The sequence below is a fragment of the Chanos chanos genome, chromosome 10 (genome assembly GCF_902362185.1).
Source record: "Chanos chanos chromosome 10, fChaCha1.1, whole genome shotgun sequence".
In the NCBI taxonomy this organism is placed as follows: Eukaryota; Metazoa; Chordata; class Actinopteri; order Gonorynchiformes; family Chanidae; genus Chanos; species Chanos chanos.
Window position 1 is genome coordinate 34,315,276 of NC_044504.1, and position 14,293 is coordinate 34,329,568.

Here is a 14,293-nt window from a genome sequence, read left to right on the forward strand (position 1 = left end):
CTTTCACCGTCGGTAATTTTGTGTAAATAGTCGCCCTCTGTAGTTAATCTTGTTCAGACAACGGTAGTGAAGGTAACCAAATAAGGTTGAAAAATGACACTATAGATAAAATTAATAGAATGTGATGTATAAGAAAACAGTGCTACAGTTACAAAGATTAAAACGGTTTGTGGGATGTTTACCTTTGTTATTAAATGTTAAACAGAGACGAACGTTACTTAAACGCGGTAATTCTGCGACGGAACTTGTGTTCCTGTCACCAATGATGACGTATACTTCCCTCCACAACTTGACAGCTTTCTTTTAATGGGTTGACAGTGGAGATGGCAACAGTTTCGTGGATTAGTCAATATTTTATCATTGTCTTTGTGTGAGCGGAGGCTTACATTTGTTATTTTAAGTTCGTTGATATTCCTATCAAGATGTCTTTTCTAGTAGACTCAGTAATCATGTTTACCTCTCAGGTAAGCCCTCAAGTTAGCTGCCCTGTCTTCAGAGATAACATAAAAGCTAAAACCAAGTGAACTATGGACATTGAGTTGTTTTGCCAGGCACTGCTGATCAAAATTAATCAAAGCGATCGCTGCTCATTAAATGTAGTAGGTTGTTTTTTTGTGTGTTAAACAGCATTATTATTAAAGCACGACCATGACGGTAAATAAAAGCTAATTGCTGTTATAAACTACGACTGGGTCTAACTTGGTCTTCACAGGTTCTGTTTTTCGGTTTTGGATGGCTCTTTTTCATGCGACAACTGTTCAAGGATTATGAGGTAATTTTAATATGCTCAAGACTCTTCGTCTTAACCGTTACAAGTGTTCGAAGCGTTTTGATACACTCTCGAATCTTACTATCTCGACGTCCTTTTAGGTACGTCAGTATGTGGTGCAGGTGGTTTTCTCTGTCACGTTTGCGTTTTCTTGCACCATGTTTGAACTCCTCATCTTTGAAATCCTCGGAGCCTTAAGTAGCACGTAAGAGTGTTAGCCATTTATAGTCAAGCATACACATTCATCCAGACGTTTACATTAACACGTCTGTTCATGTGTGTTTTAATGCTGTGCCATATCCTTGCTTTAGGTCCAGGTATTTCCATTGGAAATTGAATCTGTACGTCATATTGCTGGTTCTTATCTTTGTCGTGCCATTCTACATTGGCTACTTTGTGGTTAGCAACATACGTCTGTGTAAGTACTTCTGTTGACGTACCCTTCTTATCTAATTGTTGACTTTGAAATATTTCAGCATTACAGTACAATCTGTACAATGCCAGTAAGGCCCTCTATATGTCCTGACTTTCTGTGAATGGTATATCATTTTTCTGTTTAGTGCAGAGACACAGACTGCTGTTTGCCTGTGTTGTATGGTTCACCTTCATGTATTTTTTCTGGAAGTTGGGAGACCCATTTCCCATCCTCAGTCCTAAACACGGTAAGCAGTAGTTTATCAACTTCATGTACGTTTGTTCACAGATGTTCCTCTCTGGTTTATCCTAACGCTGTGGTTACATTCAGATTCACTTTTTGTTTTGCTTTATGTAGACTCAGTAGCTAGTTTAGTAGACACACCCACTCAGTTCTGGGTCAGATCTCCTGTTTGTGTCCAGTCTGAATTAATAAGGCCAAGGATTTTACCATGTGTCGAAAGCATTCCTCAAGGATGTTTGTCTGTGCTTATGTGATGGGCGTCACATGTTGTGGGTTTTTGTGATGCATTCATGCTGTGAACAACCTGTTCCATCTAATTGAAAAAAATCCTCAGTTGTATCTAGAGACCGTATCAGAAAGTTAAGTAAAGTGAACTTGCCGAATAATTTTAGGACAATACATGCTATGTTTCAAGGTGCATCGTGTTATTGGTAGTGACTTACAACCTAGTCAATTGGACCTAGTCAGCAGCAAAGTTCAGAGATGCTTTGATATTGCAGGATTGTTCAGTCAGTATTAGGGGATGTGATGTGTGCCAGGAGAACGTTTTTCACAGAGTTATGGGGTCACTGGTAACACCCACGCACAGCTTAATCCAGGCGGAATGGGTCATGAGGTCATGCCAAATCCAGACTCTGACATACGCACGATGTAGCAGGAAACAGGATTATTTTTCCCAAACTCCTCAGTTGTCCAGTGTTGCTGATTGATTTCCATCTACAGATGCCTCTAGTGACTAGCTCACGTGAGACTGGCTGCTTCTTTTGCCCATGCACGACAAGGACGTATCAGCTGTGTGTTCTACCTGCTTTATACAGCAAGCTTTGGCCGTGTGACTCACTCACTATTCGAATGCTTTATTTTCGTGAACACAGTGTACCTCAGTGTACAGATGCCTCACTAAGGGATTCTGCTTCAGCTGCATTGTAACACCCCTCGTTCTCTAGATCAGTGTTGCTGCAGAACCCTGACTCGCTGAATCAAATGAACTGTTAGCTGAGACTGGCTAGCTGAGAAGTCTTTCCCGCCATTGACTCAACAGCACGTCCCTGATGTGCCATCCAGTGCCTGCCACAGCGTTGAGTTGACTGATAATGTTTATAAGGATGACACGATAGCGATAAGATAGGATGTACGAAAATGGTAATGCTCTCTGAATTGTGGTTAAATGTCTGAATTGTGGTTAAATGTGCTGTGTTCTCTCTATCCCTCAGGTATTCTGTCCATAGAGCAGCTGATAAGTCGAGTGGGTGTCATTGGCGTCACACTCATGGCTCTCTTGTCTGGTTTTGGTGCAGTGAACTGTCCATACACCTACATGTCCTACTTTCTCAGGTGCTTATACACAAATACATAAAACGAATACACGTTTTTCATCTTCTTCCTCCCACTCAGTATCAGGGAGATGCTTGTTAAAGAGGCATGTGTTGGTATAAACCGTGCGTCTGCTTTTGTGTGAAGAGTTCTGAAGTACTGACTCCCCCACAGGAATGTGACAGACAGTGATATCCTGGCCCTGGAGAGAAGGCTGCTTCAGACCATGGACATGATTGTCAGCAAGAAGAAACGGTAAGAGAGCGTGGGGGGAGTGTGTGTGTGTGTGTGTGTGTTGGGGGGAGGGGGGGAGTAAGTTAATGTTAGGAGTCATCTTTTTTCAGAGTCTTCTTTTCAGTAGTATGTGTACACAGCAGCAGAAAACTTTCTAACATATCTGTGACACACGTAATACGTTTGTGTTGTCACAAAACAGTAATGATCTTTAAGTCTTCTGAAAGGTATATAATTCATATGTAAAATCCATATGTAATTAATAATTTATGTAAAAAATCCATACATAATATTGTAGAATGGCATCTTGTTATCTGGTTTCTTTACTTTTGTAGGTGTGTATCATAACTGGGGGCTCCAGACATGCTGTGTGTTAAACATGTATCTGTTTTGGGTTTTTTTCTGTAGTATTGCTATGACCAGAAGACAGATGTATCAGCGTGGAGAGGACCAGAACAAACAGACAGGATTCTGGGGAATGATTAAGAGTGTTACTTCCTCTCCTGCTGGAAGTGAGAGTATCCTTTACTTCTGTACTGGGGTCTCTGTGCTGTGTGTGTGTGTGTGTGTGTGTTGGCTTGTTTCTGTGTGTTTGTGTGTATTTGTTTGTTTTAATATACTGTATGTATAATTGAATAGCTCCTTAATGCAGCTGCTGCAGATATTTCTCTAATACAGCAGGAAGTGGATGCTCTGGAGGAACTCAGCCGACAACTCTTCCTGGAGACGGTCGATCTGCAGGCCACCAAGGTAGACATACACACACACACACACACACACACACAATCTCCCTTACCTGCCTTCAAAGTGTAACTCCATAAACATACATTTTTTATACAGTTTAGACACACAAAGTATTTCACATGTGACAAACATATAGTTTTCTTAATCATGGCAAGGTTGAGCATAACCACTGGAGATGTTCTTTAAGAAAACTTTAGGGCCCGATAAAAGACATGATTGGCACAAGTCTTGATTTAACAACTGCCAAGATTTGGATTTCTGATATGAATAAAAATGGATTTTCATCTCTCTGATCTCCAGGAGCGCATAGAGTACTCAAAGACTTTTCAAGGAAAGTATTTCAACTTTTTGGGCTACTTTTTCTCCATCTACTGTGTATGGAAAATTTTCATGGTAAGAGCTGCCTGCAGGTGACGCGCCTGTGTTTGAATAAAATGTTAATCCACAGAGATTGGAATCAGTGTGAAACCCTCTGTTTCTGTGATGCGTGTGCATTTTTCACAGGCCACCATTAACATTGTCTTTGACCGCGTGGGGAAGACAGACCCAGTCACCCGAGGGATTGAGATCACAGTGAATTACCTGGGTATTCAGTTTGATGTAAGAACACTTCACTAGGTCCATTTCAGAGGTGTTTATCACAGAAGACAGGAATACCTTCTCAAACTAGTCCACTCCACCCAAAAACATTAAAACACTTTGGCACATGTCTGCATGTCTCGTCATCTCTCTCTCTCTCTCTCTCTCTCTCTCTCTCTCTCTCACTCACTCTCTCACTCACTATCTCACTCACTCACTCACACACACACACACACACACACACTACAAACAGACAGTACTGATCTTTTGCCCAAACTCACTTAACCATAGAACTGTCACATTTGCACACTTGTTCCATTAAAAGGCCTGTAATAAACAGTCAGATCTGAACAGGGTTTGGTTTATGTGTAAACGTGGAAATGTGAATGGAAGCTTGTTTGCGTCGGTGAAAGTCACAAGTCACTTTGAGCGAAAGGGCACTTGCGCAAGTCGTCACTTCTGAAGTTAATAATTCTGTAAAACCTCGCCCGTCAGCGTTAACTAATTTTTAATAACTGTTTAATCTTTACCTGCACAAATAAGATGATTCAGTACAACTGGATTTTAATCTTAAGGCGTATGTCGTGATCCTTTTTTTTTTTTTTAATGCGGGTCTGAACTGCACTGTCCGTTCTCATCCACAGGTGAAGTTCTGGTCTCAGCATATTTCCTTCATCCTAGTGGGAATCATCATCGTCACGTCCATCCGAGGGTTACTAATCACGCTCACCAAGGTAGACAGACTCTGACCACACCTGATTCATTTTCATTATAGCCTAAAACCTGTGTGTTTTCAAATAAATGAAAAAAAGAAATGACAAGATGAATTAGCTGAGGTTATAAAGAGGATTAACTCACAAAGAGACAGGAAGGAAATGTCTTTAATGTGTCTCTTTTTCTCGCTTGTTCTCTGTTCAATCTGCAGTTCTTTTATGCCATTTCCAGCAGCAAGTCCTCTAACGTCATAGTGCTGGTTTTGGCCCAAATCATGGTGAGAAAATTGTGCTTTGTGATGAGGATGAAAATATAAAAATATAGACCTACCTATTACTTCACCCTTGTTTTGTAAGGTTACATAATGTTTCATCATGCTGATAATGTGAATGGAGATACTTTGTGAAGCAAAACATTTTCTCTGTCTGTCTTTGCATCTATCTGCCTCTTTCTCTCTCTGTCTCTCGCTCTCTCTGGCTCTCTCTCTCTCTCTCTCTCTCTCTCTCTCTCTCTCTCACTCTCTCTCTCTCTCTCTCTCTTTTTCCTTATTTCTGTTTCTCCATCTCTCTCTCTCTCTCTCCCCCTCACCAGGGAATGTATTTTGTCTCCTCTGTTTTGCTCATGCGTATGAGCATGCCATTGGAGTATCGGACCATTGTCACTGAAGTGCTGGGGGAGCTGCAGTTTAACTTCTACCATCGCTGGTTTGACGTGATCTTCCTCGTCAGCGCTCTGTCCAGCATCCTCTTCCTCTACCTGGCACACAAGCAGGCTCCTGAGAAGCACATGACCTTATGACATCTGCACACTCTCAGGAGAAAAGAACTCTCATTTTTTCTCGCTCTCTCTCTCTCTCTAACTTTTTAAAATCTCTTGCCTGTCCGTAACCTGTCAAGAGGTCAGCCCCTCTTCTGAGTTGGTTCTTCCTGAATCAGGAGGCGCCTGAAGACAGTGACGTTCTTTGGAATGTTCTACTGATGGAGCTGATTGGCTCTGTGAGATTGCATATGATGTCAGTAGAGAGAACAGAGCATTTCATTGGTTGAACAGACGGTGATGTGACAAGTTGAAAATCGGTGTAATCTTTAACGTGTTTTTTTTTTTTTCTTTTTTTCTTTACTGGTTGAATGTACAAACATCCAAACAGTAGTTGTGCTGTCCAACAGGGCATAGAGCCTTAATGTGATGTTATGTAATATCACTGTCAAGTCAGCGTTCCAACACGTCATCCAGTGACCCAAACACCCCACAGTTAGGGTTATATTAGTTTGCTGCAATAAATGTGCACACACACACACACACACACACACACACTATTGTAGGGGCATTACCACTGCAGATTGGCTGATATTGTGATAACTCACAACTCAAGAGCCCAAGATACATCAGCTTCATGTATGCTCAAACATTCATAAGCTGTCCTCTGTTTGTATTCCTCAGTTTGTGATATGTATCATTCTTTAAGTGGTGTCTGATTTAACACTGAGATGAATGGAAATGTTATATTTTAATTTTGTAATACTCAGCGACTCAGTATTACAGCCTAAATGCGACACTGTCTGGCTACGTCATGTCACGTCCACTGGCTTCACTCAAGGACATGAAAAGGCTTCAAAGGAAATGCAGCATTGTTCCAGGCCATTGAGATGTCATTGCATCGGTGGCATTCTGTGGTGAAGTTTACTTTGGTGGGTTTAAACACAAGTGAAAATCCTTTTAAGAATCAGAGCTTGTGTAGATGGTGGAGAAAAAACAAGAAAGAATGAAATAAACATCTTATTTAGTGTATTAATGCTCTTTGAGTGTTTTGTTAACTGCGGAGTTAAGGCAAAGATGATTCGGATGTAATTTTCATTAACAATCATCACAACAGAGAAAACCATGGTACATGCTCTTTAATTCCATAAATGACATTTCTGTTCTTTTAATGATATTTTTGTTTCCCCTATGATGATATAGTGTGTGATACACCAATGTACATTAAATACCATTTTGCAATTTTGTATGATTTTTATAAGAGCACCTGATATGCTGTAAAAGATATATGTTTTTATTCTTTACACTTATTTGGGATTTGTTGAGAAGATAGATAGATAGACAGATAGATTTCCTTGAATATGTCATATTTCTAACCCCAAACTGATTGAAAATCTAGATTTATAGAAAATGTTACATGAACTGATTTGGTATAGTGTTGTAATAGAGGTACAGTCTTTGGCATGCTGACTTGCTGGCAGCAAATACATTCACATTTATTGGTTATAAAAGTCTCATATCTGACATTATGGTGGGATATTAACCTCTTGTATTCAGATGAATTTGAACTTTGTCACCAGTCTCATTAACCTTTGGACAATTTTTTGGACCGTTTTCTCACAGTCTTTCATCAAGACTTTCGACCGACGCAGCGGATGATGAAGATGAGGATGAGGATGTCTACAAATATAAGAAGCAAAAGTGATATTCACCATTAGTCAATATCAGCAAGAACTGCCTTTACAAAACAGCTCATTCAGAAGTTTGTTTTCACCCACTGAAACTGTTTATTTGTTTGATTGTTTGTTCTTATGAGCTGTTCTTTTACATACGAAAGCCTTGATGTCATACCAACAGTTTAACATTTCTCAAGCTTTAAACAGCTGAACAAACAGTGCTAATGCATGTGTGAATTGATGGGCCCTTTGGGTGTTAGTGAAACCAAAACAGAAACTTTCTAAAGGTTAAAATTAGAACTCACCCTTTCACGAGCTGGACTGGGTGGCGTGTCTGGTCTTGTTATCTCCTCCACGTACTCCTCCCTCTGTTCTTCTCTCCTCTCCTCCTCGTGGAGTTGTTCCAGGAGGGCGGGCTCAGAGTGCTCCTGTGACAGGTCCTTGGAGAGGAGCAGCGTAGTGATGGGGATTCCTTTGGCTTTGAAATAGTCGTAGGCGCGTCTCCCGGCCACCAGGAGGACAAGCGTGTCTCCACTTCTGCGGATCAGGCTTACCACCTCCTCATGTGTGCTGTTTTCCACATTCACTCCATCCACCTCGATCACCATGTCATCGTCTTCCAGTCCAGCCTGGTCGGCTGCACCACCTCTCACCACCTGTGACCAGAAACAAGAGTGTTTACCAACTATTATATTCAGAGGAATGACATAAACCACGTCTATGTCTGTGTCTTATAGTGAAATTATGCAATTACATATTTTTGTCCCCTTCTACCTCTTTGATATACTGGCCATGGACTCCTTGGATTCCATTGAGGTGGAAGCCAAAACCTGCAGAAGTCTTTTCCAAACGGCACAGTTTGGGTTTGTAATCTTCCAGATTTAGGGTTGGATAAAGGGGAGGTCTCAGATCCGGTTCTGGCGTGGCTGACTGTGGGAGTGATCCCTTCATCTCTTCCCAGAAGAGCAAGGGAGAAGCTCCTCCCTTTTGGAGCAATGTGGATGGAAAAACAGGAAAATAATTTACCAGAGAACACTATGTTTTCAATGTTCAGCAGAGTATTATTTATTAATAAGTGATAAATACACTTGAAACATGAAACATGATACCTCAATTATTATACCTCAAACATCATTTGCATCATTGCATTTACAGATGCCATAAAATTCATATACACACTTCAACGAATATACATGCCATGTAGCTGACACTTAAGAAGGTACACGTTTACAGCTGGAGGGTGTGGAGAAGTTTGTACTTCGAGGAAGAATTCAGTAATTGGGGAAGCTGGATTTCCTAATGCTCCGAGATGCTTTAAAACGATAGGCTATCTCATCACTCACCTGCTTGTACATCTTGTCGGTTTTACTGTCGACCACCAGAAGGCAGCAGTTGTTTCCACTCTGTCGGATTTTGGCCACGACCTGCTCGTGTGTGCAGCCGTCCGCATCTTCTCCATCCACAGCCACTATACGATCCATGTCCTTCAGTCCAGCTTTGTCTGCAGGTGATCCTTCTTCGATTTCTCTCACATAGTGTCCTGAGGAAAAAAACAGAGAAATTACAGACCAAGGCTGGTACTTGGACGTGACCAGTTAACTGTCTGTATGGTATATCAAAACGTTTTAAATGTTGCTGACCTTTATCCATATCCTGTATAACATATTCAGTGAGAGATTTATCAAATTAATTGATGTTTTTATTTTTGAACACGATCATTCAACAAAATAGTTGCTGCCAAATAATCAGTGCCAAAATGGTCTCTACTCTTTCATTTTTTCTCTTCTTCTCTCCTCTGAATCAGCATCCAGTTTGGAATAGCTAATCAGTCGTGTTCTTAAATTTCTATCTTACATGAACATCATCCATTAAATTCACTAAATTTCTCTTGAAACAACAGGAAAGTGGTTGACAGAGACCACTACCTGGCAAATACAGGTTGGGGAATTATTATCATTATGCTCAGCAACATGGCGAAATGGGCTGGGATTGCCTTTAATACCAGATAGAGGATATACCTTTTTACCCTACAGCATGTTTTCATTAGGCACATCTCTCTGGAATCTCAAAGTCTTTCGCTCGCCTTTTCATTTCTTTAGCTTGAGTTTCCAACGTGATTTTCAAAGCCTCAGGTTATAATGTAATATACGTCTTATTTGGCTAATGCAACCGGTATTTGCTCGGCGTTCCACTGGTATATAAAACACAGTCCATGTAATTAGCTATCGTGGAATCTTCTGGTAACAAAGCCTGTGGTGTTTCTCATGAACGGCCATCTCCACACACACACACACCTTTCAGGTTTGGCTCCTGTCTTAGCATGTAACCGTAGCCGTCCGAACCCTTGGTCATGTTGGCTATGCGCGGCTTCAGGGGGAGGTGCCTCACCGTGGCCATGCCCACTCCCAGCCTCGTGTGTTTATTCTTGTAGTATCTGTCGCTGTCCTCATCCACCAGCAGGAACATGATGCTATTTCCAGATTCCTTGATCTTACACAGACAGACGAGAGGTTACAACCTTAAGTTGATGGGCCATAAAACACTGATTAGAAGAACCGTCTCTTTTTTTTCCAATCGATTTTTATCGCTTGATATAACACAGGATCTATTTTCTTTTATTGCAGTTCATATCTATCAGCTGTGTCAGGCGTGCTCAACCCGAAAACCAGAGCATGTTACTTACCTTTTGGACGACTTGATCATGGGTTGCATTCTCCACGTTTTCCCCATTGATCTCCAAAAGACGATCCCTTAGCCTCACTCCTGCCTTGTCAGCAACGCCAGAAGGTATCACATCCACCATAAATATCCCTTGCTCATCTAGCAAACAAACAAACAAACAAATAAACAATCAGAAACAATGAGATAACCATTTAAATGAATTCTGATTCAATATTGGAAATGATCATTATCTATGGGAATCTAATGCAAAACTGACTATCACATTCCAAATCCAAGAAGGTCAGATTCTGTTTTAACACCAGAAAAAGCCTGTCTAAAACAAATAATCCCCCAATCCTATTAAAAAAAAAAGTTATATTCATTCTCTCATCCTAAGCACGATTTCTCTCACTTTTCGAAGACTTGACGGAGAACCCAAATCCACCACTGGTCCTCTCTAGGTAGCAGAGTTTGGGTTTAGGCACAGGTCCTGACACCCCGTTCAAGGTAGGTTTGGTATGTCCAGGGTGGGAGTTTGGTTGAGACAGGTCCACTCCATTGGCTTTGGCTTGTTTGTATGCATCGGCCCGCAGGATGTGGAATGTTACAGACATCCCACTTCTCTTCACCATATCTGCAACCTTCACCAGGAGAGCACAACCAAGTGAACAAAAGTTAAACTTTTCTTAAGCTATGTTGATGACACCTTTACTTGTGTCTTTATGATAAAAAAAAAAACAAAAAACGTGACACTACAGAACAGTTCAGATGTTCTCGCTCCATATCTCCAGCTCTCATACCTGACCATGTTCCAAATTGTCCACAAACGTTCCGTTAACTCTGATGATGCGATCTCCGTCTTTCATGCCGGCTAGCTCAGCAGGGCCTCCCATCTCCAGACTGCGGACGAGGTGTCCTTCTTCCCCATGTTCTGCTCTGAGGAAGAACCCAAAACTACGACCCTCCCTCTTAGTCAGATAAATCACCCGTGATGTTGTCCAAGCCATCTCTGCTTGCAGGAGAAAATGAAGAGAATGGTAAGCTTGAGGGCCCAAAACTTGTCTGGCAACAATCTCACAGTCAGAAGCCAAGGAAGAAAGTTAAAGAGTCAAATTCCTTAGCTGGAACGCTAGAAAGTAGATACAAACTTCAAAGATATTACAATATATGCATTCAGTAACTTATGTAAATTACAGGTAAAAATGATTGTAGTTTGACAGATTACACATTGTATGGAACCTTAGGACGTAACCAAAACCCTGATCACTAAAGCTAGCTTTTAGCTTCTTTCTGTTTGCACAGACAGAAGTTAAAGAAGTTTATTTACTTAATTGCTTATGTATTTGTTTATTTATGTTTTCCTTTGATATCCTACTTTTTTTTCATTTCAGTCTTTTATTTAGCTCTGAATGATGGTCATAATCACTATGTTGGGTTGATGATGTTTCAGATTTGAGATAATCCCTCATTGAACAATGTGTCATAGGAACACCCATATTGCTTATTGCACAATTACACTAGTTATTCATTATTTTGTACCAATAAAATTACAAAAACAGTGTGATGTAAACCTGTCAGTTATCAGTTAAATAGAGGACATGCCGTTATTATGCGTTATCAAGTCATATCAACACAAAGAAATTTAAAAAAAAAAAACAATTACAATACTGAATGAGGTATATAAAATAGATCATTCACTCATGTCGCTCAAAATGGAGTAAGATACTGTAGTTTATTGGGTTTTTATATTTTCTCATGTTTTAATGCTTAAAGCACCATTTTAACTCTATTTCACTCAGCATAAATTTGTGCAAAAAAACAAAAAACAAAAACAAACAAAACAAACAAACAAAAAATGCCAGTACTGAGGAGAACCTGAAGCTCTAAACTGCAAAAAAGAAAGAAAAAAAAACAAAACCTGGTTCGGAATGAGCTCTCTCTTCTCCCACTCTTGAGTAAAAATAGCAAGCGTTGATACTGGATCGTATTGTAAGGTACTACAGCACTAACCAACTGGGAAAGCCCTCTCTGTTGTCGTAACGATCACTTGTCCTTGAATGCCAATGGATTGTGCTGTTATCTAAGACCATATCACCGGTTTTGCAGGGACAGGCCCTGGGCAGGTCTGCTTTAGTGAGGTTAGTGAGGTTAATACTTGCAGAATGTGCTGACGGTCTGAATGAGCCCCATCGTTAATTGTTAACACCGCAGCAGGCTTTTAGTGTGAAGCCAAAGTACACTTGTTGCAGTAATGTTTGCACTTTGGTTCCTCAATAGAGAAAAATCAGCATCAGAATCCTCACACTCACACACACATGCACTGCGGACATCATAGATGTCAGGCATGAAAAGTTATATCAAATCTTGGCCGTCAAGCATAAGATGGATCTCACTTACCTCCCTCAAAAGAGTCGACCTGCACCAGTCTTTGATACCGAATCATAATCCATGATAAAACCCCGGCTAAAGCCATGCTCCATAGACTCAAAGAAAATGTATCTATGGATCTGTATATATCTATATATATGACATGAGTTTTTAAGGAATACTGAAGTACAACCCATTAAAATACAGTTTTGAAAACAGGAGAATCCCACTATCCTGACAAGAGTCAGGAGAATGATAAACCGACGCATGTTTCAATACTGCCTTACTGCATGACACCTTACTGCTCAACATCACTCTGCATTTCCATTAACAATAGCTTCAACAGATCCCAAAATGGTAACAAAACTGAAGCTGCGCACTGGTTGGAAACAGTACATTTCTGACAGGTTGTCTCAAAATGTAAAATGTGAGAGACAGACTTCGGCGGACGCACAGGTGGAGGCTACTCACCAGATACAGTCACCTCGATGCACGAATCCAAAGGAGGTTCCTTACCCAGCTCCTCTAAGGTGATATGTGTCGGTGTGGGAGTGAGCGTCAGGGACTTTGACAGGCCAAAGGTTCACCTAACGGATAAATGATTGAACTGTGTCCCGTGTCATGAGGATTATATACTGCGTCTCTAAGGGTGTCCACCCAGTCCCTTTAAACCGAAGCAATCATAAACCTGCCAAACAGGCTGGGCACAGGTGCCAAAGGGGCCGGGGACAGGCAGGAGGATGAACAATGGGAACTATCTCAACTTTTGGAAGGGCGTTCTCATTCAGGATGGTCACTAGTTGCCGTAGTTTTGATATTCAACCTCCAGGCGCTTTATTTAATCCCTCAAAACACGTTTAAATGCTGTTTCATTTATGTGCAAATGCTGTGATTGCTGTCTGAGTCGATGCTCAAGTGCCTCTTTTACCTGTCGCTGGTCAATGATCCTCAGTGGTCTAGTCTATCGGTGAACAAATACAATGTCATCAATCGAAGAATCTCTCAGCTTGTGCTAAGACCACAGTGAATGAAAAGGACTGGAAGTTCAGTCAGGAATTTTCTCTAACAGCCTGTTTGACAACAGAACCTGCCCCCCCCCCCCCAAATTCATTTACATTTACATTTTGACTCGATTGTATTTATTACCCTATTATGAACATAAAACTTTCTACAGAGCTGTACACATACTCCAGTGCTTTTCACCCATTTTGAATTTCTTACTTTTTGGATGCTCTGTGAGAGAGGGAGGGAGACAGACAGACAGTAACTGGGGGAGGGGGGGGGTTACACATGTAAGGCCATGGACAAACCATTTTAATTTCTTACTTTGGATGCTCTGTGAGAGAGAGAGAGAGAGAGAGAGAGAGAGAGAGAGAGAGAGGGAGACAGACAGACAGAAACTGGGGGAGTGGGAGTGGGGGGGGGGGTTACACACGTAAGGCCATGGACAAACCATTTTAATTTCTTACTTTGGATGCTCTGTGAGAGAGAGAGAAGGAGGGAGACAGACAGACAGAAACAGGGGGAGTGGGAGTGGGGGTTGGGGGGGTGGGGTTATACACAGAGGGCCATGGACAACCCATTTTAAGTGCCCTTTGTCTTTATTCTGTCGGTCCTCAGTTTTGGCTTGCTCTCTACTGTCATGCTGGTCCACATGTGGAGCTTTAGCCGAACTACTCAGACTTCAGCTGGAGCTGGTGTGGGAATCTGTATTGACCCAGTGACAGTATTAGGAAAGTAAGGACGTGGGTAGACAGTAACAAAATATCAGGAACAGCTTGCACCCCGGTGCACAGAGAGCCGAGGGGCTTACTTTGAATG

At 41.3% G+C, this 14,293-nt stretch overlaps 2 protein-coding genes across 2 annotated transcripts; one reads left to right on the plus strand and one right to left on the minus strand.

The window, feature by feature from the left end:
• Nucleotides 1-311: 311 nt before the first annotated feature.
• On the plus strand, nt 312-6,754 carry si:ch73-390b10.2 (Golgi pH regulator). Its single transcript, XM_030786190.1, has 14 exons — nt 312-464; nt 713-772; nt 871-974; nt 1,081-1,187; nt 1,330-1,431; nt 2,642-2,762; nt 2,916-2,996; nt 3,384-3,493; nt 3,637-3,725; nt 4,020-4,112; nt 4,224-4,319; nt 4,943-5,032; nt 5,224-5,289; nt 5,604-6,754. Exons 1-14 carry the CDS (start codon nt 423-425, stop codon nt 5,808-5,810), a joined length of 1,368 nt encoding a protein of 455 aa, XP_030642050.1. The 5' UTR covers nt 312-422; the 3' UTR covers nt 5,811-6,754.
• A 631-nt stretch (nt 6,755-7,385) lies between these two features.
• On the minus strand, nt 7,386-11,112 carry pdzk1 (PDZ domain containing 1). The gene is made up of 9 exons (XM_030787600.1): nt 10,906-11,112; nt 10,518-10,746; nt 10,128-10,264; nt 9,739-9,934; nt 8,788-8,984; nt 8,219-8,428; nt 7,746-8,100; nt 7,547-7,551; nt 7,386-7,448 (listed from the first exon to the last, which is right to left on the minus strand). The coding sequence occupies exons 1-9, from the start codon at nt 11,110-11,112 to the stop codon at nt 7,386-7,388; spliced, it is 1,599 nt and encodes a 532-aa protein (XP_030643460.1).
• Between the last annotated feature and the right edge of the window lie 3,181 nt (nt 11,113-14,293).